This window comes from Tyto alba, unplaced genomic scaffold (assembly GCF_018691265.1).
Source record: "Tyto alba isolate M040663 unplaced genomic scaffold, T.alba_DEE_v4.0 Super-Scaffold_22, whole genome shotgun sequence".
Classification (NCBI taxonomy): domain Eukaryota; kingdom Metazoa; phylum Chordata; class Aves; order Strigiformes; family Tytonidae; genus Tyto; species Tyto alba.
This window is the reverse complement of record NW_024881296.1, coordinates 29,026,779-29,053,691: the sequence shown is the minus strand read 5'-3', so window position 1 is coordinate 29,053,691 and position 26,913 is coordinate 29,026,779. Positions and strand designations below refer to the sequence as shown.

At 36.4% G+C, this 26,913-nt stretch overlaps 1 protein-coding gene across 4 annotated transcripts in view; it reads left to right on the top strand.

Moving 5' to 3' along the window:
- The first annotated feature begins 3,622 nt into the window (after positions 1–3,622).
- PDE7B (phosphodiesterase 7B) overlaps positions 3,623–26,913 on the top strand; it is a 179,731-nt gene continuing 156,440 nt past the window's right edge. For 2 of the 4 annotated variants that reach the window (XM_032983223.2, XM_032983221.2), the window contains exons 1-2: positions 3,623–3,783; positions 3,930–4,044. In XM_032983223.2, the coding sequence (XP_032839114.1) occupies positions 4,024–4,044 (21 nt within the window). In that variant the 5' untranslated portion in view covers positions 3,623–3,783; positions 3,930–4,023. Of the gene's footprint in view, positions 4,045–26,913 lie in introns of all 4 variants that reach the window. The other 2 variants (XM_032983224.2, XM_032983222.2) reach the window with 2 other exon arrangements.

The window sequence follows — 26,913 nt, the reverse complement described above, 5'->3', positions numbered from 1 at the left end:
AAGAGTACCTTAGGAAAGAGGCATCTTTTTGCCTTGTCCGTGCACAGTGCCTGACATTCTGTCATGTGCAAACACAATTTTTACTGGCACTTGGATTAATTATTTATTTTTTAGTTTTCAGGGGGTATGTCTGGGTATAAGGAGTGTGGTTTGGATGAGTCAGATTAAGCAGTCTCTCTAATATCCAAATTCCTTTCCAAAGACTACAGTGGAAGGGTTGAAGATTTGAGAAGAGGAATGTCATCTCATGGTAGGAGACAGCATGTCTTGGTGTGCCACGTATGTTGAGAAGGAAGATTAGCTAAAGACAAATATTAAAGTGCCTCCAGTGCTGATCCAAGCTATAAAAGGAAGTCAAACAAATTACTTAGTCAAGCAGGACTGCTCAAAAAGGCAGTCTCATAAATTTGAGGGATCCCCAAATGTGCTCTGAACACTTATTCTGGAGAGAATGAACCAAGGTGTCTGAGTCCAGCTCAGCTCTTTTGCAAAAGTTACATGACTAAAATCTGCCATCACTGCCAAGTTCTGTGCTTCAGACAATACTGTTAATTGCTAACAAAAATTGTCATCCACTTGATCTGCCTGGATCTGCAGCAGATTCCCCAACAATGACTATATTCTTTCACTTTGTATTATCACTCAGACTTCCAATGTGTGTTTCCTGCTGCATTCTGAACATGTGAGTGAAATGGGGCATAATCTTCTTCACTTTTTTCTCTTCTATTTTTCCTGAACAAACTGTTCTCTTCGGTATTATTATTCCAGTCACATATTCACATGACTGTATCCTACCAACTTTCTGTTATGTCAATTAAGTTGTAATTTTGATCTTGCATTAAGTTTTCCAGCTCCTTTAATTATTTTTGACACATTTTACATCAGTATAGAAACATCTAGGCTGAACATCAGTTGATTTGCTTTCTTATTCTTCTTCCTCCAATGACATTTCTTAAAGAAGCATAGAGTTTCTATCTTTTCAGCTTTTTTGTCTAAGCCGCTGTGGGTCACATTTATTTGGATACTCATGTCACCAGCCTGATAGGATGTTTTAGCACATATCTGATCAGATTAGCATATCTATGCTAAAGTTTTTCCTTCTTTCATTGTTAGCTGAAGCCCATTTCTTCTCAGCGGTCCTTCCCATCCCATCATGGAAGTATGTGGTTATGATGAGGAAACTAAGGTCTTCCTTGTAGCACACTGCACAGCCATGGATTCTCTTTCCCATCCTTACATGCATGTACTCATTTGAGATTATCTTTGCCTAGGTAGAAACTGCAGTCATAAGTGCTTCTAGGCCTCTCCATCTTTTCACCCAGGAAGCATCTACATCACAAAAACTACAGTGACCACTTATTGTCAGAGGGCTGCGTGATTCCTGGACACTGAAGTAAACTCTAGGAGAGAGACAATACCTATCTAAGACTCTGTGCAGAATTTGAATGTACCAGGACCCTAGTTCATGAAACACAGTGTAATATTATTAATGATTGATGCTAAAGTGAAGAAAATGATAAAAATCAATTGGAATAGAGATTCAGAAATCTCCTACTCTTACTTTTGTACTCCAGAGGAGGATCACCTATATCAAAACTGCTCATGAATGATAGTTGCCTAACCATACTTTTAAAAATAGCCAGTAATAGGACACTGCAGACTATCACAACCTATCTATTTCAGTACTTCACTCTCCCACCTTCAGTTTTTCTTGTGTCAAACAACTTTCCTCTGCTGCATTTCACTTGTTCTAACCACAATTAATATGGAGAAAAATTTATTCCCTTTTTTGCAAATTGCCTATATCTATACTGATAAAATAAACGGGGCCAGAACACGGGCCCAAACGGTAGACCTTGATTATCTAAGATGTCACATTCCTAAAACAGGACCTCACAGTGTTTGGACATTACCAGATCAGTTGCAGCTATGACATCATGAAAGCTGTAAAAGAGTTTAAAGGCCAGATAACATCTCCAGGACAACAAATAAGCTCTAGTATTGGGTTTGGGGTTTTTTTTAGAAGAATGTACCTTTTATATAGTTAATAATTCCTATCAACTTCCCTTTTTTGGACTAAACAGTGTCAGGCTCAGCCTTTCTTCATAGACTCCAGATCGTTCTCACTGGAACCCATATCATTTTCAACTGACATTCCTGAAACTGGTACCTGAAGTGCAGTTCCCAAAGTGCAATACTCAGCTGCTGCCTCACCAATGCTGTATGAAGATTAACATAATGATTTTCTGTGTACTACAAATAATATTCCTATTTATGCATTCCAGATTGCTTCATAACATTCTCTAAGTACAGTCGGATGAACATAATGAGCTTTAATCGATTTTGTAAATCTCTAACTTATTTAATACTTTTTAATATGTTATTCAAGCATTTACAGCACCACAACCTTTTGCATTTGTTGCTGAAGCTGATTACATTAGCACTGATCGCAGAGAAAAAAAACATTAAATAATTTGGCCACTCTGGGGTAACATTTTGGTAGCACCAGTTGGTGGTCATGGAGAAGCTATCACTTCTACTATTTTTGTACCTATTCTGTGGATCACTGAGAAATTACTTTCTTAAGATCTGTCAGCCTATCCACTTTCAAAAGCACTTATTTTTAGTTTTAGAATTAAATGTTAGACCATTAAGACTTTTTAGGAATTAACTGAGCCTCGTAAACCAATTTATTTGAAAGAAATCCCTAGAAAAACAAATCAATAAAATTAAAATGATGATGATAACTAAACAGTTATTGTTGTCAACTGACCTCCTATCAACTACCTTGTGCCATTGTGGCCCCTGTAACCCATGCTCATTGACCTTGACATATGTTACTTGTTTTTTTGAAGCTTCAGCTGCATAGCTTCTCTATTGACAATGATGCGGTGATACAGGGAGCCAGACTTTACCATTGCCTCTTGCCTTTTGACATGGACTTTGGTATGAAATAAACCCCTGTGTGGTGGTCCACAGCAGAACTCGTAGGCGAGCACGGCTGGGCTGCGATCTGTCAGTGAAACGAAAAGGGAATTACCAGGAGCAACAGACCTTAAGGGTGACTGCATCCATGACTCTGGTGGGGTAATGAAAGAAGTTTGCTGATTTGCAATGTAGCTACTGCTGATTGATAAAGGGATGTGTACAGTAGTCTCAGTCTTATCTCTTTTGCCAGGTTTACACTGGCGTGACACCACTGAATTTAGAGAAGCAGTTCCCTATTTACTTCAGGGCAAAGGCAGAATCAGGTCTGATTTTGCACCACAACCCACACAGATAACCAGCTCTCACTAGAAAACATCTTGGGTATATTTAAGAATACTTCAATATATATAAGCATATTTATAGCCTTTCCCCATTTTCTGAGGATATTTTGGATTTTTCTGGTACCTCTCACTATAAAATATTTCTAAGCTAAATGCAGGACAGATAAATCATAACTCCGGTTTCTTTCGAGCAGGGTAGCCTGCCTAAATCACTGCCACATTCTTCCCATAGTAGTCGTTTAAAATTAATAGCACATGCAGAGGAAAAACTAAACCCTTTGACGTCACTCCTGAAATGAGGAAACATAAACAGAAGAGGCTTCACTCCACCGAGCTGGCAGTGCGGCCGCGGATTGGTCTGCGCTCCCTCGCCCGTGGCGGTTGACAGCAGCTCCCAGCCCCGCACGGCCCTCGCTGCGAACACGGGCAGGCAGACTGCAGCAAGCTCAGCTCTACCCCAGCCCTACACTGGCAGAAAAGTGCACTCTCTTCCTGAGTCTTTTTGCTTCTTAAGGTGGTTTTATTGGCTGGGTTTGGGGACTTGGGGAGGTTTTCTGTTTTTTTTTTTTTTTTCCCCCTTTCCTTTTCCTTTTTTTTTTTTTTTTTTTTCAGTTTTTGTTTGCTGTTGTTACTTAATTCTATTCCTAATCCTGGATGCAGTTACTGGATTCTGCAGTACAAGTCTTCATGAACAAGCTGCACCGCTTAGAGATTTCACGGCATTCAAAGGTCACAGAACTGCCACTATGGTTAAATGTCTTGTTTAATGGTTGAGGTATGTACAGAAAATCTAAAAGAGGCAGCATGATGATTTTTGAAGGGGAACTAAAATTGTGAGGGGGAGAGGGAGATAATACTATTATTTAGTGGAAAAGATTTTTACTGGCGATTGTTACTACAGCAACCGGTTTTTGAATTTCGTCCCTTTTTCTCTTTATTCAAACTAGATGAAAATTTTAACTTATGTTGATTTAACCATTTGATGGCAAAAGAAGATTGCAGAAAGAATCTGTTATTGTAGTCCTTTCTGACCCCACTGAGGAAAGTGTGATTGCTTTTTCTGTGTTTTCCTACTGCTTTGTGGCAGGAGAGGAAACCTGGGACCTGACTGGCTTAGATGAAGGTAGAAGAAAGCAGAAACTCATTCTTATCTTGAGGGGGCTGTGAGTTTGTCTGAGAGTTAGAACATGGAGAGAAAGAGTTGGAAATAAACAGGTCAAGCAGAAAAGAATATCGGCCTCATTTTTATGAGTAGATGTACCACATCTTTTTTTTTTTTTTTTTTACTACATGCTAAGATTGCTTTACTTGGTTTGGGTTCAGAAGTTCAAAATAAAGCAGCAGCCTGCACTTTGACTTACAAGCAGATACTCAGTGGGAAGGGAGGGAGCTGATCATCTTATATCAACATCAGTTTTCAGATAGCTTTTGCTACTTAAACAGAGGAAAGTGGAAATTTGTTTGGAAGTTGAGGTAATGTAGCCTGACGTCTGTTTGATGGCATATAGATTCAATTTATATTCGAGCTGGTGATCTGCCTTGAATGAGTATTGCAGCATTACAGTGGACAGTGTGTGCTGCAGGAAACGAAAGCAACTGCTAGCATAAAACTAACATTGTTTTGAGGAGTGTGTGGTTCTAAAATACAAGAGGAGGAGCCACTTGTCAGAGCTCGTGTGTGTGTATGTGTGTGCATATGAGTGGTCTTAAAAATAATTTCAGCCAACACAGCTGATTTCTGTTGTTAATGGGTTTAATATACAGGTATGCTCAATGACTGGAAATCATCATATTTCTCCAGTTTGTGAAGCAAGACTTTTTACAGCTTAGATGTTGCTGTAGATGTAAACCCTCTGCCATTTGAAAATCTTTTAGTTTAAAAATTATACCCCAAAAAAATAACAAGAGAATGTAATCACACCTACTTCATGCAATGCACCTCAAAGGGTTACAAAAATTAGCTACACTAGACTGAAGCATACTAGCTTAAGGACTGCAAAAATATTAGCTCTGAAATGCAGAGGATGTGATATGTGCTGTGAATGGACAATTGCTATTCTGCAGTGCCTAGTGGGAAAACAAGGACTTTGTGTATTGCAAATGCATAACTGCAGCTCCTCCATTTCCTTTGCTGTATCTTCACTGATGACTGCAGAAACAAAGAGGCTTGCCACAGATAAACTCTTTAGTGTCTCATCTCTTTGGAGATACTTGAGGATATTTTTTTTTATAGCATCCAACAACCCAAAGTCAAGCTTCGTTAGTTGAACTGTTATTCTGTAATCTCCGTGGCATTCTCTCCTCCCGAGCCCTCCCCACAGTCTTCCTACATGAACTGCCAGTAGTTTTCAAAAACTAAAGCACTGTTTCTCTAGCCCCAAGTTAAGAAATGTTAATAAGTATTTGTTAAATGATTAACTAGTAAATTTGACTAAGAAGCCTCAGTCTATAGGGACTGTAGCCTGATCTGTAATGAACAACCCTGTAACTACATGAAGATATCCAAGTTTTCAGAAGACAATCTGTAAGACATTTGTTTATAATAATTTCCTGGATTTAAATTATTCACTTCTTTTGATAAACATTTTTTGGAGAAGTTTAGTTTTTAAGTTCTATAATCTACACTTTGCTGCATCTGTGTTTCGTAGCAACTGCTACTAGAGATACTAATAGTAAACAAGCTGAGTAGACTTCAGCTGAGGAAATTACATTGTTTTTCTACTTTAGTAAGAAAAGTTTATCTGCAGTGTTTTCTCTGAACATTCTCAATCCAGCATCAAGAGCAAAATACATTTTAAGGTTGGCATCTCTGCAGTGGATGAAACACTTAGTGACATTTGCAGGCACACTATCTCAAAAAAAAAAAGTCTGTATTGCAGAAATTTGAAGTGATATGAATGGCTGCTCATTCTGAGTTTATTACCATAGGGTGGACAAGAGTTGTCACCAGTGAAGTTCTAGTGATTCCAGCAGAGTAAGACATACTTTGATGAGTCTGATCCAATATATTGCAGATCACTTTTTAAACTTTGAAATGTTTAATTCTATAAACTAGTATATAAATATACCACTATAACAGCAGCTGTTTCCTCTCCCTTTCTCCCTGTTTCTGTGCTTTTTCCCTTCTGTAACCAAGCCCTCTGCTTGCCCTTACCAGACCTCTAGGTAGCTCATTAAAGCAGACTGGTTTTCCAGTGTCTTCATTGCAGTTATGAAGTATAATTGAAACAATCAATCATACGTAATTCCTTTTCATTCACCCCATGGTTCTTCTGACAATACTTAAAGCATACTTTAATGAGAAACAGTCTGAAAATTAAAATTTTGTGACTTATATATGGTTTTCTTGTAATTTTTCAATCTCAAAGGGAAAAAACTTCTCTTATACTGGTAATTTCCTTTATAGGAGCTGTATGAAGCAGAAACACCTGCTATTAAGCAAGCCATTACTGTCAATAGACTAAAACCTGACACCTCATTATTTAATCTTAAGAAAAGTTTAAGATCTAATCTGTCCTGTAATCAAGTTAGATATATGGCCAAAAGCTCTTGATGCAGTTGTGCTGACAGAAAAACAAGTCATTTGGGGCAGCCAGGAAAACATGAGCATTCTTAGCAACTCACTATTGTTCATCTTTTATCCATTTTTGTGCTTGAAATTATTGCAGTGCTCCATGTGTTTGTCACAGGGTGAAAGTGAAAGGGACAGCTGGGGTCCTACCAGCTGCCAGAACAAAATTAAGTGTTTTGTAACGAAATAATGGCTCAGTATTTCTCCTCCTACATCCATAGATTTGGGAGGAAGATGGGACTCTCTGTGTTGGAATTAAAGCATTCATTTTTCTTGTTGCTCAGCCAGAAAGAAGGGACATCAGTTTTTACACTTTCAGTGAAACACTGGCTTTACATCTAGTGTGAAAATTGCACTTTTCAGTCACGACCTTTAGGATGTAGAACTGATGTTATTTAGAGTTTTTCCCTGGGGGCACTGGGACAGACAGACGTGTACCCTAAGTGTTCAAAGCAGTTCAGAAGTTCCAATGCCTTTTCTTTCTCTGGGCAACACGAGATGCATCTTTTTAGGCAGCTGAAGATGAACAACAGTAGCTGAAAAGCTGGGCCACAAAGCCAAGCATCACATATGCAATCAGAAAAGGGTGGCTGATCACCTTTTTCTGTGATTTCACAGTAAATGAGTGGAAAGCAAAAAATGTGTCTTCTGATGATAGTTGGTATTTGTCAGGTCTGAAGTATTAGGTTTGCATAAATACTGGAGAGAGAGAATATATTTGTGGTATTTAACATAATTTATTTAATTAATTTATAGAAATTTAAAATGCAAAGTCAACTTCTGGAAGATTTTTTAGCAAAAGAATTCTTCAGTATGTTCCTGAAAATTGTTTAGAACACTTTTTAATTTTATTTTTATTATTATCTTTACAACAGTAGCATTCCAAGCAAATTGCATCAGAAAACAATATCTGCATGTCTGAACTTATCATTGCATTAGAAAACAATATCTGAATGCCTGAACTTATAATTTCTCTTTTTCTATAACAGACTGTGGGATTCAGGAGATACATTGCTAGGGTTCACAGTGCTCAGATCTAGGCTAGTGATAGCTATCTGTTTTAAAGCCTCCAGTTTTAAAGTAGAAAATTAACAAATCAGAGCCAGATCAGATAGAAGAGAGAGCAGTTCCAGAAGCCAGACTTCAATGGCAAAACTTTAAGTGAAAAGTTGGGGCAGAGACAATTCTCAAAAAACAAATCAAATGATTTAAGTATTTCTTTTCCACACATTTAATAGTGTGGTATCTGCAGTCCGTCAGTGCTGTAATTTTGATACATATTTTTCACTTGTTCTGTTCTTAGAAACTGAATAAAAAATCATAGCTGTCATTTTATTATATAAACAATGTCGAACTATAGAAATTAAACTAATGAAAAGGCCCTATTGAGTTTGATTTTCTTATTCCGTTCTTCCTCCCAGTGGGAGCTGTGAGTGAGGATGGATGAGAACTCAGTTTAGCTACTTATTTAAGCCACATAGTATCATGGTGGTATATGATATGCTTCTGCTAGCTTACTATCCAGCCAAAAAAGACATCCAGGTTGCCTGGATGGATAAACATAGCTGATGATCTATCCCTCTTAATAGTTGGGGAGGAGCAGTTCAGATTCACCCCATCACACACAGAGACAAATTTGTTATAGTTTAGCTAAAGAATTGCATGCAGATACAAACAGCAAGATTTATTTCTCTTTGAGTTGGTTATTTTAAAAATAAGAGACAAATATTTAGAAGAAGATAGTAGCAGAGGTATTTTTTTTTCCTCAGCTGGTAGGTTTATACTAGTAACCCACAAAAATTCCTGGTATGAGAAAACTCACCAACTAATATCTCACTATGGCATGTGTTAATGCTGACACTGTAAGGTTCTCAAAAGTAGAGAGCACAGAATCTTATGTTAAACTAAGTTTAACTTATTGTCACAGAGGCAGAACACACTTGTGGGGCAACTGCTGTCAGGACCTGTATACAATTTTCTACATGGTTGTAGCAGAGTCTATGATACTAACCCATCTGGATGTAGGAAAGATGTTTTAGAAAGGACGATCATTACCTTTCCAAGAATAAAGTGGGAGGTAGACATGTTTTGACTGAAATATTCAGCAACTCAGAGATGGCTCAGAGAAATATACATCTGTAAAAGTGAAATTAAGAAACCTTAACTTCAGCTAGAGAACTCCTGGAGCTACTGTGTAATTACTTCTGCTCCCTTTGGAAATTGCCTATTATTCCTTTTAAAATAAAGGGTCTGTATTCTCATGTTCTTATTCCCTTTCTTTCTCCCTACCCAACCTTTTTCCCATAGCACCCTTCCTGCAGTGCTTGTGCAGGATGGCTAAGCTCTGGGGCTTGTCCTGATATGTGATAGCAGAGCTACCATTAGTGTGCAAGGACTCATCCCTTGGAAGGGGGATGACAATTCCTAGGTGGCTGCTGAGCATTAGAAATGAACACATATTGACATGAAATGCCTTAGTACTTTCCCAAGCATTCAGCTGTCATCCAAAGTTTGTAGCTCTTTTTCCCTTTATGTATGATGATCTTGATACAGAACGAGAACTGGGACCTCTTCAACAGCCCCAGAGAACAACATCCGCTTGGTATGTCTGTAGAAGAGCATCAGTTTCCAGAAGGAACTGAGGGTGTAACAGTGCTGTGAGCTTCACTCATGTATGCAGCTGCACACAGTAGTACACTAAACATTGACAACACCTGATGTTTGGTTTTGCCTTTCCCTCGACTTACCACTTATACTTGGCTTTAAGCCTCTGAGCAGGTTGGATAGAATGAGGACTTGCTGCGTACCAGGCTGCTGGGAGGGAGCAGCAGAGCTTACATAGACACCCAGAGAGAGACGAAAGCAGATGTGTGAGGTCTTCATGAAGAAAGCACACTTCTGGCTTTGTATGAACTGACAACCATGTTGAAACAGACTGCTGCCCCTTTCTGTTTCAAATTTTGGGATATGATTTGACTCTGTATTACTTATTCATAAGCATTTCTGTTTCACACACTGCCATAATATCTGTGTGACTATTAATAACAATGTTCAAGTGGCATCAGAATGGCCATCATAAATTTAATTAGGCAATGTATTTCCAGTTTAATCAATATGGTCATTAGAAGACTGTAAGACAGCCAGGAAAACAATAATTAGTCCTGATTAATAAAGGAGAACTTGCACACATCAGCAAAGGAGAGGAGGGAGCTTTGCCTGTTCAAAGCTTGTGAGGACAGTGAGTTGCTTTATGCTTTAGCAGATCTGAGGACACTGTTATTAAAAAATTCTCTTGAAAATGACCTTACAATACTAAATAAAGTGGAAAATAATATACTGTAGAGAGAGGACTATGATACTGAATGTATATTTTACAAATTCTAAAATTCTGCTATTAAAAAACCTTAATTTTCTTGAACAAACCATAAGTACCAGCTAGAAAGATAAAACTGGAATGTATTTCTTCACCAAGAAAATTCCTCAGGTGCACAGCTGCTATATTTTTGTAGGACTGCTTTAAAAAGCAGAACAACCAAAAGATAAAAAGGAGACTCATATTGGACTAATGTGTGAGAGTGTAAAATGTCATGGTTCAGGTGAGATTAACAGGACTCCATCAATTTATATCTGTGAAAGATCAGACCCACTGAGCTTTCAAGTACTACAAGCACTCATTCATCAGTTAGATCAAATTTTAGGCTCATTAGCCTTTTGTCATGCCTGTTTCATACCATTTTCCCACGACATCCTCAGCATTTCAGTACCATCAGGCTTCTTTTGATGGCTCTGCAGAAGCTGTGATGCATTCTTTCCCTTCCATCACCCTCTAAACCACCTTTCTCTCGTTCCCTTTCTCACAGAAAAAAAAAAAAAAAAAAAAAGTTTACCAGATTTTATTTGAAATCACAACCTCACAGTTAATTCTTAGCTTATGTGCTAGCATCTGCAAAAGTATGTGTGTGTTTGTAATACAGAGGGGGCTGATCTCACTTGTTTTCAGTATAGACCATGATCTGCTTCAATGACACAGCTATGTAAGTAATAATTTTAAAGGCTGAGGAATAACAAGGAAATAGTACTTTTGTTTAGGGACCAACATGTACTGCTCTGTATCACAATATATTTTTCACGTAGTAAAGCTGTAACATCCTGTCTCTCTGAACCACAAAGCTATACCTATAATAACATTATCCACTACCAAAATACAACCTCAGTAATAGTATGGTAATAAAAACCAGTGCAACAAGCATCTGTTGAATGAAGTTCATGCTATATATCATCATCAGAGCTGATAGAATTGTTCAAGCTTTCAAAAAAACTCAAACTCACTTTAGTATCTAAATAAAATGGCCAGATCTGAAAAATTGCTGTGCACAAGAGCTTGTCTGGGTAATGTTTTCCCATTCTACCTCAGACAGAAGTTGCCAACTGCCTTGAGAGTTCGGGCTCTCAAGAGGGTATGCAAGAAAAACATTCAAGTTCCCTTTCTGCTTGTGTTGGCTTTGCTAGGGTGGATTAACACTGCAGTGACCCCCCAGGGTTGAATTCTGTGTTCGTGGGGCCTGGCAGACGGATCCCACAGCCTGCTGCCCCACTTCAAGCCCTGGCACAAAACCAGAGCTTCTCAATGGCTGAAGTGAGACACAAAGGTTGTTTTAGGCAGATCTCCACCTGCAGCTCCAGGAGTTCTGTCCTGAACTTTAGAAACCTTTCTAATGGGTGTTTTCTCCAAATGAGCACCTCCTCTTGAACAGCTTTTGTTCCAACAAATTGTTTATTTTAAGAGGAAAGCCCAGATATATTTTGAGCGGGAAAAAAAAAAAAAAAACAACCTATCACCACTACTACAGAATTCCCACCTTGCTTGTGAGGATTGAGGGGCACAGAGACTTTGCTTGTTTTGGGCGCCTGCTGGTGGGCAGAGGTGACTGAAAATCTGGTTCCAATCCAGTGACCATTTTTAAAAGTCTGCTTAGATCTTTTCATTTTCTAGCACCTGAATTGAAATCTTGAAGGTCACCGAAGCCTTGAATTTTCAAATATTTCAGTAATCTTCGTCTTACCCTCCTTCCAACAGACCTGATACTACTTCTGTTTCTTATTTTGAAAATCAGTGGAGAAAAAAAAAAATAACAGCACTCCATGCTTTATTTATGTGATAAATATATAGTGCTAAAGAGATTATTTATTTGTGTTAAGATATCCCTGCAGTGGTTACAGTTTTTCATCTGTGAAACACAATTACTTTAAAAAGAGGATTTCACATGCATTGCAGATGCATTATTATTCTTCTCATCTTTTCCCTGAATTTAGTCTTTTAGGGTTTCTCTAGCAGAGTAAAGAAGGGTGGGATTCTGTTTGGTTCTTTATTTTTTGCTTAAACACCATAACAAACATTATTTTAAATCCAATAATATGAGAAAGAGAGGATTAAAATGCTTAAACATGTCAGCTGGTCAGAAAATCTCTTGGGGGGCAGCCTCACATTCATCTGGACCACCTAATATATGACTACAGCTTGGTCTCACTGCATTAGAATTTTTTAATTGGTATTCACGGCTTAGTTAAAAAACCCACAAAGCATCACTTGGCTAATTCTTTTTTTAACTTTTAACCATGTTTACTACTAACGTGAACAAGCATGAGCTGACTTCTGTTGTTTCTTAAGTATTAGTAAAAACTATTTCACATTTGATAAAAGAATAAAGCAAAAAGCATTTAATGTCAATCTGTGTTTGTCACCGTACCATGTTATGATGGCTGATGAAAATCAGTTTTCAAATAAACAAACCATTCTCTAAAAAAGTCTGAAAAGGCCCAGATGTTTAAAACATAGAAAACAATTAGCAGAGAGGTCTCAATATTATGTAGCTACCCTTTAACTGTCATCTGTTGACAGTACTTTGACAGTTGACCTTCTTCAGCTCTAATTTTAGAAGAACTTCAAAAGCCTCTGAGCTACTGTCTCAATTTCTAGAGACATTTTTTGAAAGATTATATGAAAGCGGTATTTCTCCTTTTTCATTCTCTGTTACCCTCATTTTCCCCTGAGAACATTCATCTAAAAATTACCTTTTCACCACACTGATTAATAGGTTCTGGCATTGGAACTAATGTTGTTTCTCCTAGTAGCAGACAGAAAATTAGTCACAATCTGATGTTAACAACTTCTTCATTACCTAGACTGTTTTACACTTTATCAAGTTCAACACAAGCAAACCTAATGCATTTGAACAAAGCAAGGAGTTCTTGTCCATGTTTCAAATACGCAAGACAATAATTAATTTATAAAGTCGCTATTGTAAGTCAGCCTCTCTGGCAAATGGAGATCTGAATTGCGTTACCACTGAATTCTGCAGAGAAGTGCCACTTGAGTGCAGCAGAGAGAAAAAATTGTTTTAGTTAATTTACATTAAAAAGTCAAATATGAACAAGACGGTCAACACAGTTGCTCCTGTGGTTCCTGTTGGGAGATGAGATTCAACATATTCTACCCTCACATTTGGCATACTACATATTTATCTCTACTGACAACAAATAATCTACACTGATCACCAGTGATGGTGTAATTTTCAGCTGCTCCTTTAAATTGCCCTTGGTGCCTTTCAGAGTCAAGTACCTGCTGAGCAGAGGGGTGGTTTACTAATTAATGTTCCTCTGCATCTTGCCCATGAACCTCACACAGTGTCTTTGCAGTTGCTCTGGGCTGGAAGAAGAACAATTTCGAAAGCCAGTCATGTAAAAAGGAATGGCCTCAGTTTTAGCCAAAGCAGATATGAAATCGAGTCAACCTAAACTGTGCCATTATCATGTACGGCATAATAAATGATAAAACATTTTTCATGCTTCATGCATGCAATGGCATTCACTCTTGTAGAAGAGTCTAGTATAAAAGGATATGTTAATGAAAACTATAATTTAGAAAGATAATGTTTCTGAACACATTGATGAATAAAGAAATGGGGGATTTTAAGAGAGGTTTTAAAATTATTATTTTTACAAATAAAGGCATAATAATAAAGTTTTAGTTTGATTTGGTCACTCCAACAATTTTCTTTTAAGCAAAGGGATTTTTTAAGGGCAAAACTCAATTTGAAAAATTATCCACTTCTTTAAAATGCTTTGGGGAGCTCATTTTGAAACATGTACCTCACTGAAGCACCTAACGTTTCCATTGGCTTCCTTGTATTTGTGAGATCCTCAGAATTTTTTAAAATCAGAATGTCAAATATGTCATATCAGCCATGTTATGGTAGACTTCAGCAAAATGGTAGTTCAGAATTTTCAAAGTGGTTGGACACTGTAATGTTAGAAATAGCCAAATGGTTACTGATTATAATTTTATTATAATATTAATTTCTAATAAAAATAAAATTATTGTTATTTGCACTTCATTAAGAGAGGCAGAGTAATCTTCAGTTAACCTTCCACTCTGTAGAAGAACTAAAGGATGCATGCTGGGGCTAATATTTTATATCCACCACTGTTCAGAAATATAAAATCTTTTTTTCTAACTCATAAGCATATGTGTTTTCTTTTTCCTTAAACTCTTGATTGCTTAATGCAATATTTCCTCTTCTGTCCGAATTTTATAGTACATTCACAATAGCTGCTTGCTACTTCTAAAAACTTCCCTTTTCTTCTTTTCTCATTTTTATTTGAAATTCTTTTTTCTTTAGAGAGTATAAATCCAAAGACCAGAAAATTAACTTACTATATTTCTACATCTAGGGATAAAATTTTTATATCTAATTAATTAAAAAAAAAAAAAAATAGAAATATCAAATGAAAGAAAAGCTTTTATCTTCTGGTTGTGGACCATTACAACTACACTGTCCTGAACTCTGAGTAGATCCTTACAGGAAGTTGATGCATCACCTAAGGCAGACTGTAGGCAGGCATAAGGGGAAATTATATCCTCAGCTATCAGGAAACATCAGAAACATTTCTGATTATGACTGATAACAGAGTGAAAGGGAGAAAGGCAAGCAGAGATGGTCTCAGAGACTTTAGATCCCAAATAGGAACATGATATCATGTCCAGATTCATACCAAATGAAATGCTAACCTAGGAAAAATTGTATTGAGCTAAGAGATTATTTAAGGCTATTGCTTTATGTTGCAAAGTGTATTGCAGTACCAGCAGAGTATGAAAATATTGTATGTTGGATCCATAAGACTCATTTAAGTAAGACATCTCTGGTTCCCACCAATAGAAACTCATGAAACACAAGTGTATTAAAGGCTACTTTTTGGAAGTGGCTTCTCTATCTGCACATTTAATATCTTTCAAGAGTTGGAGATTCAAGCTTTTGTCACTCCAGGTTTTCTAACTCAGAAAATTATATTTTACTAACTCAGAAAGTATTTAGTATTTAAATATAATATTTAGGTGTTCTATTCTCTGAGTATGAATCTAGTTATTTGACTGCAGAACTACCAAACATTTGTATAAGCAGTTTATGTTGACAATCTTCTAGTATGGAAATTTGCCACTTCATAAAAATAAATAATTTGTTACGGAAAATTGCTCTGTATCCTAGGCATCTGGAGTTCTTCCTAAACTGAGGATGGAACAGCTTCAAACACCTATTTGATTATTTCTTTTTCAAATGATAAAAATTAAAGGTTCAGTTCCCCTACCATATGCACACTGAGTGCCAACTGCACCCACCTCCTGCAGAACCCAGAGCGCAGACTCGTTTCAGCAGGCAGGGTGGACAGCTTACATCCCCCAGAGCTATGTTGCCTGTAGGCACCCCCACAGCAGAGACTGCTAAATTGTCTGATCCCATAGCTCTGCTAACAGCTCACCTTTCCCAGCATCACTGGCCACGTCCGAGGCTGCATGGCTCCAACCAGAAGGTCCCTCAGAGAATCTGTCTTCTCTGACCCAAAAGCCCCAGCTCTGCTTCGTGTTGTGTGCAGGGTGTGGGCAGATGGTGAATGAAAGGGTTGAGGAGGAAGAAATGGGAAAGGGTGGATACACAGAGCGATGGGGAAAAATTGTACTGTATCTTGATATCTTAAACATCTGTAATGGTGCACCTTCCTCCATCCAATATTGGCTCTAAATTTGCTATTAAGTCTATTTCATCACTGTTTCTCCTCTTTTGCATCAAGTCTTGATCTTTTGACCTCCAGTATTTCTACACTGGCTGCCCAGAGAAATATTTAATCTGTTCAAAATCATGGTACTTGTGGGCTTGGGTCCAGCTTTACACAGATTTCTTTATGATGGTTGACCACAAGATTCTGGTGGCACAAAGGTTGTCTCCAGCATCAGGATAAAGATTGTTTGTACAGGAAATATCTCTGCAAAATTTCAAAATAAGCTGCTAAGAAACTGAGGATTATCATATTCCTCAACACTTCCTTTTCTAAGTGTAAGATATATTTCTTCCAATTTTTCAAAGAAATCATCACGTGTTTAGAAGATAATATTTGAGACAAAGATCATATATAACAGATACTATAGTCCTAATTTTTGCAGTACTAGAAAATATTCACCCTTGATTATGAGGGATAAAATAGGAAAAAAGCTGAGAAGAGTGCTGGAAACTTAAAGACTTGACATTTAGAAAAAAGAAACAATGAGAATCATTACTTATTTACTTGAGAACATATATTACCCTCACTGGTTCACAGGGTGAACCATTATCTGGACCATTCACACATTCTTCACGAATTTATTATGGCAATTCTACTTAATATGTGAAAGAAAAATCACGATGGCAGTACCTGTAAATAATGTGTTCCATAACAACAATAATATGGCCATGCATTTTGTTTTCCTATGGAGAATGGTGATTTTAAATACCCTGAATGTTTCAGATCTCCAACAAAGTATTTAATCATGTGAATCATTTTTCTTACAGAATGTCTGAATATTGAACAAGTTCCAATGTCTGTGCTGGTCTTGACAATACCAGTTCAGAGTACCAGCAATTGATTACTCAATTATTATCACATTTTTAGAAATTTATTCAATGGTTGTTCTGGAAAATTGACAGAATCTATCTGTGGATTTGGAATATTTGTATATCCTTCTAAATTTATAACAGTATAAAAAATTCTAATTATTACTTTTTTTTGTGAGTTATTAAATATAGATGTGGGAAAAGAATTAGGATCTAACAGAAACTCACAAGATGAAAGATCAGATCTATGACTGGATGTTTAACTTGTCGAGGGGTCCTGAAAAATTGCACAGTACAGAAAACTTAGCAGATATAAATCAAATTCCCTTCTTATACATGCAAGAAGTCTGCTTGGCTTTGCAGTAATCTTCCATGTATGGAAGAGGGTTGTATATGTTACATACAGAAAGCAGTATTGTTTCCAGTTTTGGTATTCAGTTTATATCTGAGTCTGATAACAGGAAAAATCCTGTTCTCCTGTTTTATCAACTTGGCCTTGCTGTTTTATGTGTTTTATGTAAATTCTGTGTTAATATTCTGGCAACTAATCTCTACTGCATTTTATTCTGAAGAGACAAACCATCTAACAGTTCAAGTCTTTCTGGAATCTACTTCATTCTTAATGTCTTCCCTTGCTATCTTTTATTCTGATATAACAAGGTCAACACTCCAGTTATGTAGCCTTCACCATATCTCCCAATAAACATTTGTTCATAAATAAATGTTTGGCAAAATTATCTCATCATCTTTTCACTAGCACATCAGCAAATCAGGCTACGCCTCTGTCTAGTTTCCAGCTTAATCAATCTGAAGAAATTCAGAATGATACTGAAGAAATCAGTAACTAATGAAATAAGTTCTAGAAACTGCAACTTTTGCTCTGCAGTTGTCTCTTAGCTCTCACTTGAAATACATATATTCCTCTCTCACTGTTGCTGTAGTCTTTCTGTGCTTGTGCTAAATCGTCTGATGGCATTTCTCCCTTTAAGTGATTGCCCTTTGCATCTTCTTGGCACCAAGTTATTTTCAGCAAGCTGTACACCCAGCACTGGCAGCCGTCCCAGGGAAGCTGCTCTGCCTCAGTGGCATTTGGTACATGGGAATTCCAGAGTAAGGAATGGGCAAAGGTTACCCTGTGTTTTACAATGCTCTCAGAAACATCAAACTAGACTATTAGTGTTTGACAACAAACAATGCATGAGGCTTCTAGCCTTTGTGGTCTGTCTCATTCTTTATTTTCCCTATTCTCGTACCTCAACTCATACCAGCCATGCTGAAACATTACTTGTGCATTATTCTTGTAATATCACCCTACAATATAAGAAGGCTTGATGAAAGATGAAGTTTGACACAGAATAGTTTAAATGCTAGGAAATAGTCTAACTGCCAGGAAGCAAACCATATGCTCAATAAGATTTGGGTATTTGTATTCTCAGACTTTTCCAGGACTTTGCTGTTCTAGTATCTTAAGAGACTGGTTTCAGCCTGGAAAATACTCTCACTGTCTATTCCAAAAGCAGACAAGTAGCATCTTATTTTGCACAGCAAAATTTGCCATTCTTCACAAACGGAAATATCCTATCAAGAATTAACAAGTACACAGAATAAATGAACTTATATATCTGTTGCTAAAAAAAAAAAATAAGGAAGGCAGCTCTGTTTCCACAGTTTCATTTTTATAGTGAAGTTTTAATTGCACTTGTGCCTGATGGAAGTTTAGTCTACAGACTTGTTTAGCTATGTCTTCCACAGACTTCTGAGGGCTGTTTGTGGACAAAGCGTGCTCCCTGATTTGCCTGCCCTCAGACCATTACTTGACGAGGCGTCTGCCTGGCTGCGCCTCACAGTGTAGGTAACAAGTCACCCATCATAGCAAGTGGTGCCGTTTGGTGGCCTTTGCTAACCCTTGCTGGCTATCCCTGGGGACAGTTCTGCCCATGAGATGGGTGACTGAGGTCTCCTGATATACCAGGGTATATTGCTGTTCTTTACTAGCAGTGTCTACCGAATATTGAGATGATTTGTTGTTTTTTTTTTTCATGATGGGACAGGTCCTGTACTAGTGAGTTAGAATGGTCAGTTGAAGAACATTGTTTGCTGAGTGATTTCAGAGATTAATACTCACTAAAATGAAGATGGAGAAAGGATCAATAAATCAAATGCCAGGGGTGAATACAGAAAAACTGAAGCGGTGCCATTAAGTTAGACTGTACTGGTGATTCATCTTAGTATAAACTCAGTAAACTTTGACTCGTACCCGATCCTTCAGTTATTGATCCTTAATACTAGTATGTAGAAAATCACAGATCACAATCTTAATTTTCTCTATTTTAAATGAGGAAAAAAATTATGCTCCTTTCATTTCACAATGCCTGGAAAAGGAGTTTGTTCCCTAAAATAAGGTTTTCTAAAAATTGTATGAAACTATATGTAAGAAGTAAAAATTTAGAGCAAGTACATTAATATAAAAATTCTATAATTTAAAAAAATATGTATTCAAGTCAATACTATGATTAGCTAGGCTATCTTTCCAGACCTACTTAGAGATCTTCTTATTAAATCTTTATAAAAGGATTTGTTACTTACAGCAGAAAGGTAATTTAGAATGCAAATGGGAATTTTTATATTAATGAACTGAGCAGACCTCTTGTAAAAATGAGTATCGCTAGGCATAGGTTCAATACTACAAGAAAAAAATCACTGATCCATTATGTCTTTTTCTAATACAACATGTAGGAAGCCTAAAGTGCTGATTTTCAGGTATAGAGTAAAAACAGGTTACAAAATCAGTTGTATACATAATAACCTGTTGACTTTGGTTTTCTGTATACATCATAATCATGTCAAATTAGCATTTCCCATAGCTATTTGGGAACACTGTTTCTCTTAATTCAAATACAAATGTCAGATGGCCACATGGCTGTTAGCAGCAGCTTGCTACCAGACCAGTCCACAGGAGCCATCTATTCCAAAACCACAATGCTTCCCTGTAGTATCTGGGTTCTACAGAGAGTGTTTTTGTCTTGCTTCATTTGCTTCATTACCTTTAAGGTGAGGAAGTTCATCTTGCTGTGAACAAACAATTTTTTTTTCATATAACGTTCTTTTAAGTGAAAGATGGACTTGAGAACTAGCAGAAGAGGGTAAATTCCAAGTGAGTATCATTTGAAGGCATATTTGCTACTAGAAATGAGTGAAAAGGAAACTGTAATACATTTGTAGTGTTAGCAAAAGTTGTGTAGTATATTCACACTTTAAAGTATGAATTTGTGTTCCACAGGATCAGGAAGAAATTTTCCATCAACAGCACCAACATGTACGGCATAAACAGATTTTTTATATCTTTATGTGAATAAGAAAAAATTACCTATTCCTAGCATTTAGATATCTGATTTTATGTTTTTCTCATCTGGTATGGCTTCTCTTAATGCAAAGTTATTTCTCTACTGGACAGTTTAATTTTGACATATAGAATTATTTGTCAGATAAACTGATTCTACTCTTATATTCATTAGTAAAAAATCAAATAACAGAAATAATCTGATCAACTTTTGTTGACCAGTGAATCCCTCTATTGTGACAAAATGTGTTTTCCTTTTTTTACACCGAATTTTGACAAAAATGATCTCTACATTGTTTCATGATATCATACTGAAGTTTGGCTTTCCTTTAATATACAAAACCAAAGACATACTTCATGAAATATGTCTGTTTGTTTTCATTAGACATTTTGTCCAGTGTTTTTATTCTCTGTATTTTCTTGTATTATGGTTATGTCTGTTTCCCTCTGCCATCTCCCTTGTTCTAGCTGCTGCTGCTGTGTAATCAAGGTGGCACACAAACAGAAAGGCACTTGTTTGGTCATTTAATCTGAAACAAGTCAAGTGTAGCAAAATGAAAGAGGACAAGTAATGTAAGCATACAAAAATAAGATTAGGCATTTGCATTGGTTAACCATTGCATACATTGATATATCAACTTTTGTATGTTAAAATGAGCTAATGAAGTGTGGAAATTTTTCAGATGTCATATTTTTATCAGTGATTTATATGCTGTCCTTTATATTTACTTCATAGCAAATATATAACTGAAATTATTAGTCTTTTTGAGGAATTAAAATTGTACCTTCATTAGAAGTTACTCTTTTTGGTGTATACTTGCTGAGTTAAAGTTGTGAGCCTACCTTTGAATCAGTCTTGATTTGATTTAACAAAACCTTTCAAGGTCTTCTTAATTCACAATCCTTAATGACAACTTCTACTGAGATAATTAGAGATTAATAGTATATTAACAATCCATGCTATACCTTTGAATCGGTCTTGATTTGATTTAACAAAACCTTTGTAGGCCTTCTTAATTCACAATCCTTAATGACAACTTCTACAGAGATAATTAGATGTTAATAGTTTATTAACAATTCATGCTATGAAGCCATGTCTGGAGCACTGCATCCAGTTCCGAGCACCCCGGTATAAGAAAGACATGGAGGTATTGGAGTGAGTCCAGTTAAGCACCACAAAGATGAACTGGAGGATCTGTCATGCAGGGAGAGTCTGAGAAAGCTGGGATTGTTCAGCTTGGAGAACAGAAGGCAAAGATCTTATCACTGTGTATAAATAACTGATGGAGGGTGTTAGGAAGACAGTGCCAGACTATGTAGAAGGCAATTTCCCTTCCAACCTCAACCATCCTGTGACTCTGAGAAGTAGACATGACACACATAAGATCAGTAGAGTAAGAAGACCTGCAGATGTGATAGGACTGCCAACAGGCACCAGCTGTAAACATAAATGCCAATAATATCATTTAGGAAGAGGAGAGAGGGAACATCCCCCTATTAACAAGCTTTCTGTAACAGGGAGGGTCAAGCTGAGAAATTATTTAAAGGAAAAGTAGAAATTAACTTCTTTAGTTCTTTATCAAAATAATGTAGATAATTTAAACTTTGTTTCCATTATGTTTCAGAATATTTTGAGGATAGTCTGTGATATGGCTGTTGATGCAATTATTAGTCAGGGCAAATTCTGTTTCAGTGCATTTTATATGTTAATTCACATCCAGTAAGTTACCCTTTTGCTAGTGGGCACTCTGGGTTGTCTGTACTTTGATATTTTTCTGGCAAATCCATTAGTATACTATTAGAGTTCAAAAGGAACAAGACAGTAAATATTTCAAATCTAACATATGTTTTCATTCAGTATTTATGTTTTTAGAAGATTAATAGGAGCTCCATTTCTTATGATGTTCCAAATAATTTCTACTATAGATAATTTGAAGGCCTGATTTTGTTTATGTGTATGTACGTGTGTGCACATGCCCAGGCATAGCTGCTTGTATCTCTTCCAAATACAGAGAAATGCACAGAGAAGAGACATTGTAATTTGCACATCATTTACCTTTACAACTTCTAAATTTTTCAGGAATATCTGCTGCCCGTGTTTGCTAGATTTATTCACAATCGAGAAAATTTCTGAGCCCATTGATTAATAGCTTGTATTAGAGGGACAGATTACATAAAAGAGAGATAGAGAAGCATGAGCTGGGTGTGTTCTGCTTGATAGCATACTTCTGCAAATTCTTCTGTAGCTAACAATGAATCATAACTTACAATTCAGAGATTATATCCCTGAAAACTTCTAGGGCTCTTAACCAGTACAAACTGAAATTTACTACAAGTAAGGCAAAAAGCCCAAATACTTCTCAGTTTAGGAACAACCTCGGAAAACCCAGTGTGTTGTCTCCATCAGCAGATAAAGTAGAAAGCCTATTTTTGTGTGGCAGCCCTGCTTAAAAGTCTACATTTGAAGATGAGAAGCAATATGTCATTCTGTGAAACTGATCTCACACAACACCATTCAGGTCCCTTGTTACGGTTATCTTTAATATTTTAATTAAAGTATATCAAATTAATGTAATGAGCTCTGTAATAAATCTCCTGTGGACTACAACAGAGCAAGAATATTACAATAACCATGAAGAACTAGCACAACAATAGGAACCAAAACTCCACTGAACTTAAGTCTCCTGACATGTCCCAATCTGCCCTGTTTGATTAATACAATTGCCCATGTGATTTGTCTTGATCAAGAAAGGGCAAGAATTTTTCAACAAGATTATTTTTCACTCTAGTAATGTGTAGCTCTACAGCTAGTATCTCAATATATCTGAGCAGGATTTGTTCTGTTCTCAAGTAAAAATTGCTCTTCTATTTAGACAGCTTCTCTTTTCTAAGCTGGTTGCTATACCATACTCATTCCCATTGTTAGGAACCTCTTCATTTGACTTCAGTGTGACTAGTCAGCCAAGAAACTTCTTACCAACATAAGAAATTGAGAATCTGAAAGCAGAACTACAAATAGGTCTGTGGAAATGGTCAAAATGTAGCATTCTGACACTTCTGTGTTGTGGCATAGTCATTTTTGGTAGCTATACACTAAAAATATAACTACATGAAACTCTGAAGGAAATCACACATCTAGGTAATGAGCTGATTGCTTAACTCACTCTTTAAAATTCATTACAAGATATAGATTAATTGCATTTGCCAATTCTTGGCCACCTGCTGGCAATAATTATCTTGGGTCTGGTGTTGAACTTAAGGAGTATTTTTTGTTTGTAACACTGTTAGGGGATGCAGCTGATCAAAAGCTGTAAAAACGTTTGTTTAGCAACCAAAATTGCTTTAACATTCAATATAGTAGAAGAGAATTAGTATGTTTCAATTCATATGTTGTCTGTATGTATACAGTCTGCTGAAATTTTAATTTAACACAGGCATGACTTGGAACCTCATCACATTAATATCAGCAACGATCGAGATGTTGTTATAAAGTTACATGGCTTGTTTACATTTTCTGTCCAAGTTTTTACAGTGCGTTTTTAGCAATAGAATATTTGAACCTTCCAACTGTGACTGCATATTCTAGTTATAATTCATAAATCACAAGGCTGTATTTTTAGTACAAGGTTCCATGTAAACAGTGTTTTCTGAAACAGTCAACAGATTATTTGGATGCTGATTTTGTGAAGTGTTTCAGTTTGACAAACTCAAAATACCCTAAATGTGTTGATCAAGCCTCTCAGTACATGTGTATGACAGAATTTTTTTTCTTCATTTTTCTAGTGCACATACCAGATGTTGTAATAACATGGTAGCAGCAGGCCTGTAGTCATACTAGGTTTCGAAAAGAGAATTCAGTGAATATTTGATGTCAGCCTTGACACTAACTGTGAAAGACTTAGTAGTTCTTAATAAGCCAGACATTTGATACAAGAGCTGTAAAAAGCTTTAAGTCCTACATATCGTATCTGTGGTCCTTGCACAGCTGTGTTTATCATCTTGAAACATCTTTAATTATACTACACTTGCAAACTCTTACTTGTCTTCTGGTTAGTTCATTGGCATAGAGAAATCTGCTGTGATGAATACACAGTGTAGTAGTATCTCCTTTGTTTGCCAGAAACAAAAGAAGAATACAGTAATGCTACAAAATAGACAAAATAATTCCATAATCAAAAAATACATTTTTTAATTTTCAAGTTAATAATTTTTAGTGCATTATTCTTTGAACTGTTCTTATTTCTTTAGAGTAAGGTTCTTATCCTCAGCTGCAATGTTATTTGTACTTTAAGAGCAGATCCAAAGCCCATTAAAATATAAGGGGAGTCTCTTTTTTACTTCAGTAAACTTTGAATTAAGTTTCTTGTCTGAGCATTTCTCACAGGTTCCTGGTAGCGAAACACTGAGTGCCTGCTTAGTGTTTATATTGCTTCTTACTTACAATTGTCATTTGTAAATGACATGTAAATATTTTCATTTACCATATTTGCACAAGCTAGTAATAACATTTTATGCTAGGCACACCCATTTAATTTGTCATATGTGGCTGCATTAACAGTGATGGTTGCCACATAACATTTTTATATTTCCATGTAACAAGTGTAGAGTACCCATGTAAAAATGAATGGGCCCTTTACCTATTGTTTTGGCCCATAAGGTCCTACCAGCTTTGCTTTACATTCTTCCTTTGGTCACATTTCAGTATCACTGTTTACTTGAAGTAAAACTTGCAAAAGAGCAGAAGGAAAGAACTTTATTGCTATATCATAAGTGTTTGTCAATGTTTGTAGTTTTGCATGTATGTTTTTATACCTTGCCTTAAATAGGAACAAGAACATTGTCTGGTAGGTGTTCATGGTCTCACATTTTATCAGAATTAATTATTTCAGCCTCTTGTATTTCTCTGTTTCTGTGTGCTTCAGAGTTCTTTGAGAGTCTGTGTATTTTATATACAGTTACTAGCTACTTAATGCTAATAGTGGGGCTGTTACCCTGATATATGCCCAGACACATTCAAATGTGAGCTAGTACTGTGGCTTCTTGTTCTGTATAACAAATGCTTCTACATGTCCTTCATGATTTTAATGGATATAACATTTAATAATTTATCCTCTTTTTGGATTTTATGAAAGCATTTTCCCATATTTTCTCTGAGATTTCAATTTCTTATTCAGTATTGTTACTGTCAGATTTAGTTCAATGGACAGGTGAAATTTCTTTGCCTTTGTGATTTTTATTGTGAAATTCTTGTTCTACTTCCTTTCCCATTTCTTAGCTATGTAATTAGTTAGTTTTTATTCACCTGATCTGGTTTGTAGCTTCCTGAGACAGGTTAGGGTCAAAGGTAAACAGATAAGCTAATCAGTAGCATAACGTCATTTGTAAAATCTGAATCAAAGCTGAACATTTCTAAGGTTCATAAGGCCTAATCTTCACAGATGACAAATAATCATATTCCCTAAATCTGAGCATCCTCTAGTTTGTTTTTTCCAATTTTAAATGTCTGGAGCTTAAATTTCCAAATTACTTGTTTTATTTAGAAATGTATATGTTAAAAAAAAAAAAAAAAAAAAAAACAACAACACACACACACACAAAAACAACAAAAAAAAACAACCAAACAAAAAAACAAACCGAAAAAACAGCCAAACAAAAAAAATCCCCACAATCCCTGCTGATTTGCATTCTAGAAGAAAATATTTAGATTTCTTAAATGAGGGCCCATCAGCTGAATGTGGGCCCTGAGAAACTAACGAATATAGATTCATAACAAACTTTAAATTGTATGTTTGAAGTGTATCTCATCTTGAAATCCCCAGGGGTGCCTCTTTGCATCTTTATGAAACAAAGTAACAATCTGTCCCTAAATTAAGAAGTCAATGCTGTGGGAGCAGCAGGGACCAAATGATGGTTAATCCTCAACACCATCACTAATCTGATAAATCAGGCAGAGTGGGAAAAATGCAGGAGGTTGTGAAGTTAGATTTTTCTCAGAAAACAGATTTACAGGAGAGTGTGGCATTTTTATTTTTGTTTTAACTGAAGTGAAGTGACCATTGTTTCTCTTTTAAATGCTTGGTATACAGTCTTAATGATTTTTAACAAAGAAAGGAAGACAGATTTCTTCATTTTTAAGGGGAAAAACAAACAAACAAAACCAAACCAAACAAACAAACAAACAAAAAAAAAACCACACAAAACAAACAAAAAGACAACCTTAAGAGTGTTTCTACCTGTTGTGGATGCGATTCAGCAAGACAGCAGTATCCAGGTTTCCAATACAGCCAATAGCATAGCTTCTCATCTTGCATGGAAATCACATCCAGATAAAAAACAATAATAATTTTCAGAAGGCTTCAAAGATATTTGTTGATAACAGGATCAAAAATGTAACGAGGCCTCATAGTTCCAAAAGGGGAACCTGGAAGTGGACACCTTCAGCTCATAATTCTAGTTTTACTAGCTGCAGCTCACAAAGCAACAGCTGCATCTACATTGCAAAATACTTCCCACACATACATACACACACAGTGTTTGCACACAATACTTACTTTTTCCTTTAATGTGTGGGAATAAATTAGAATCTAAAATCTTGCTGTAGAGAAAGTGTGTACTGTTTAGCTAAAAGGGGTAAAGATAATATGGATCCCATAATTTGTTCATGCATGTTACAAATGGAAGAGGGGTTCCTGCAAAAAGAACAGTTCCAACAAATCCAGGTAGACTTTTACTGAAAATGTTGTGTCTACATGATTCCCTTCATAAGATTATCTTCTTCCTATGTTGCCTAGTGGTATCCACTAAGAAAAAGAC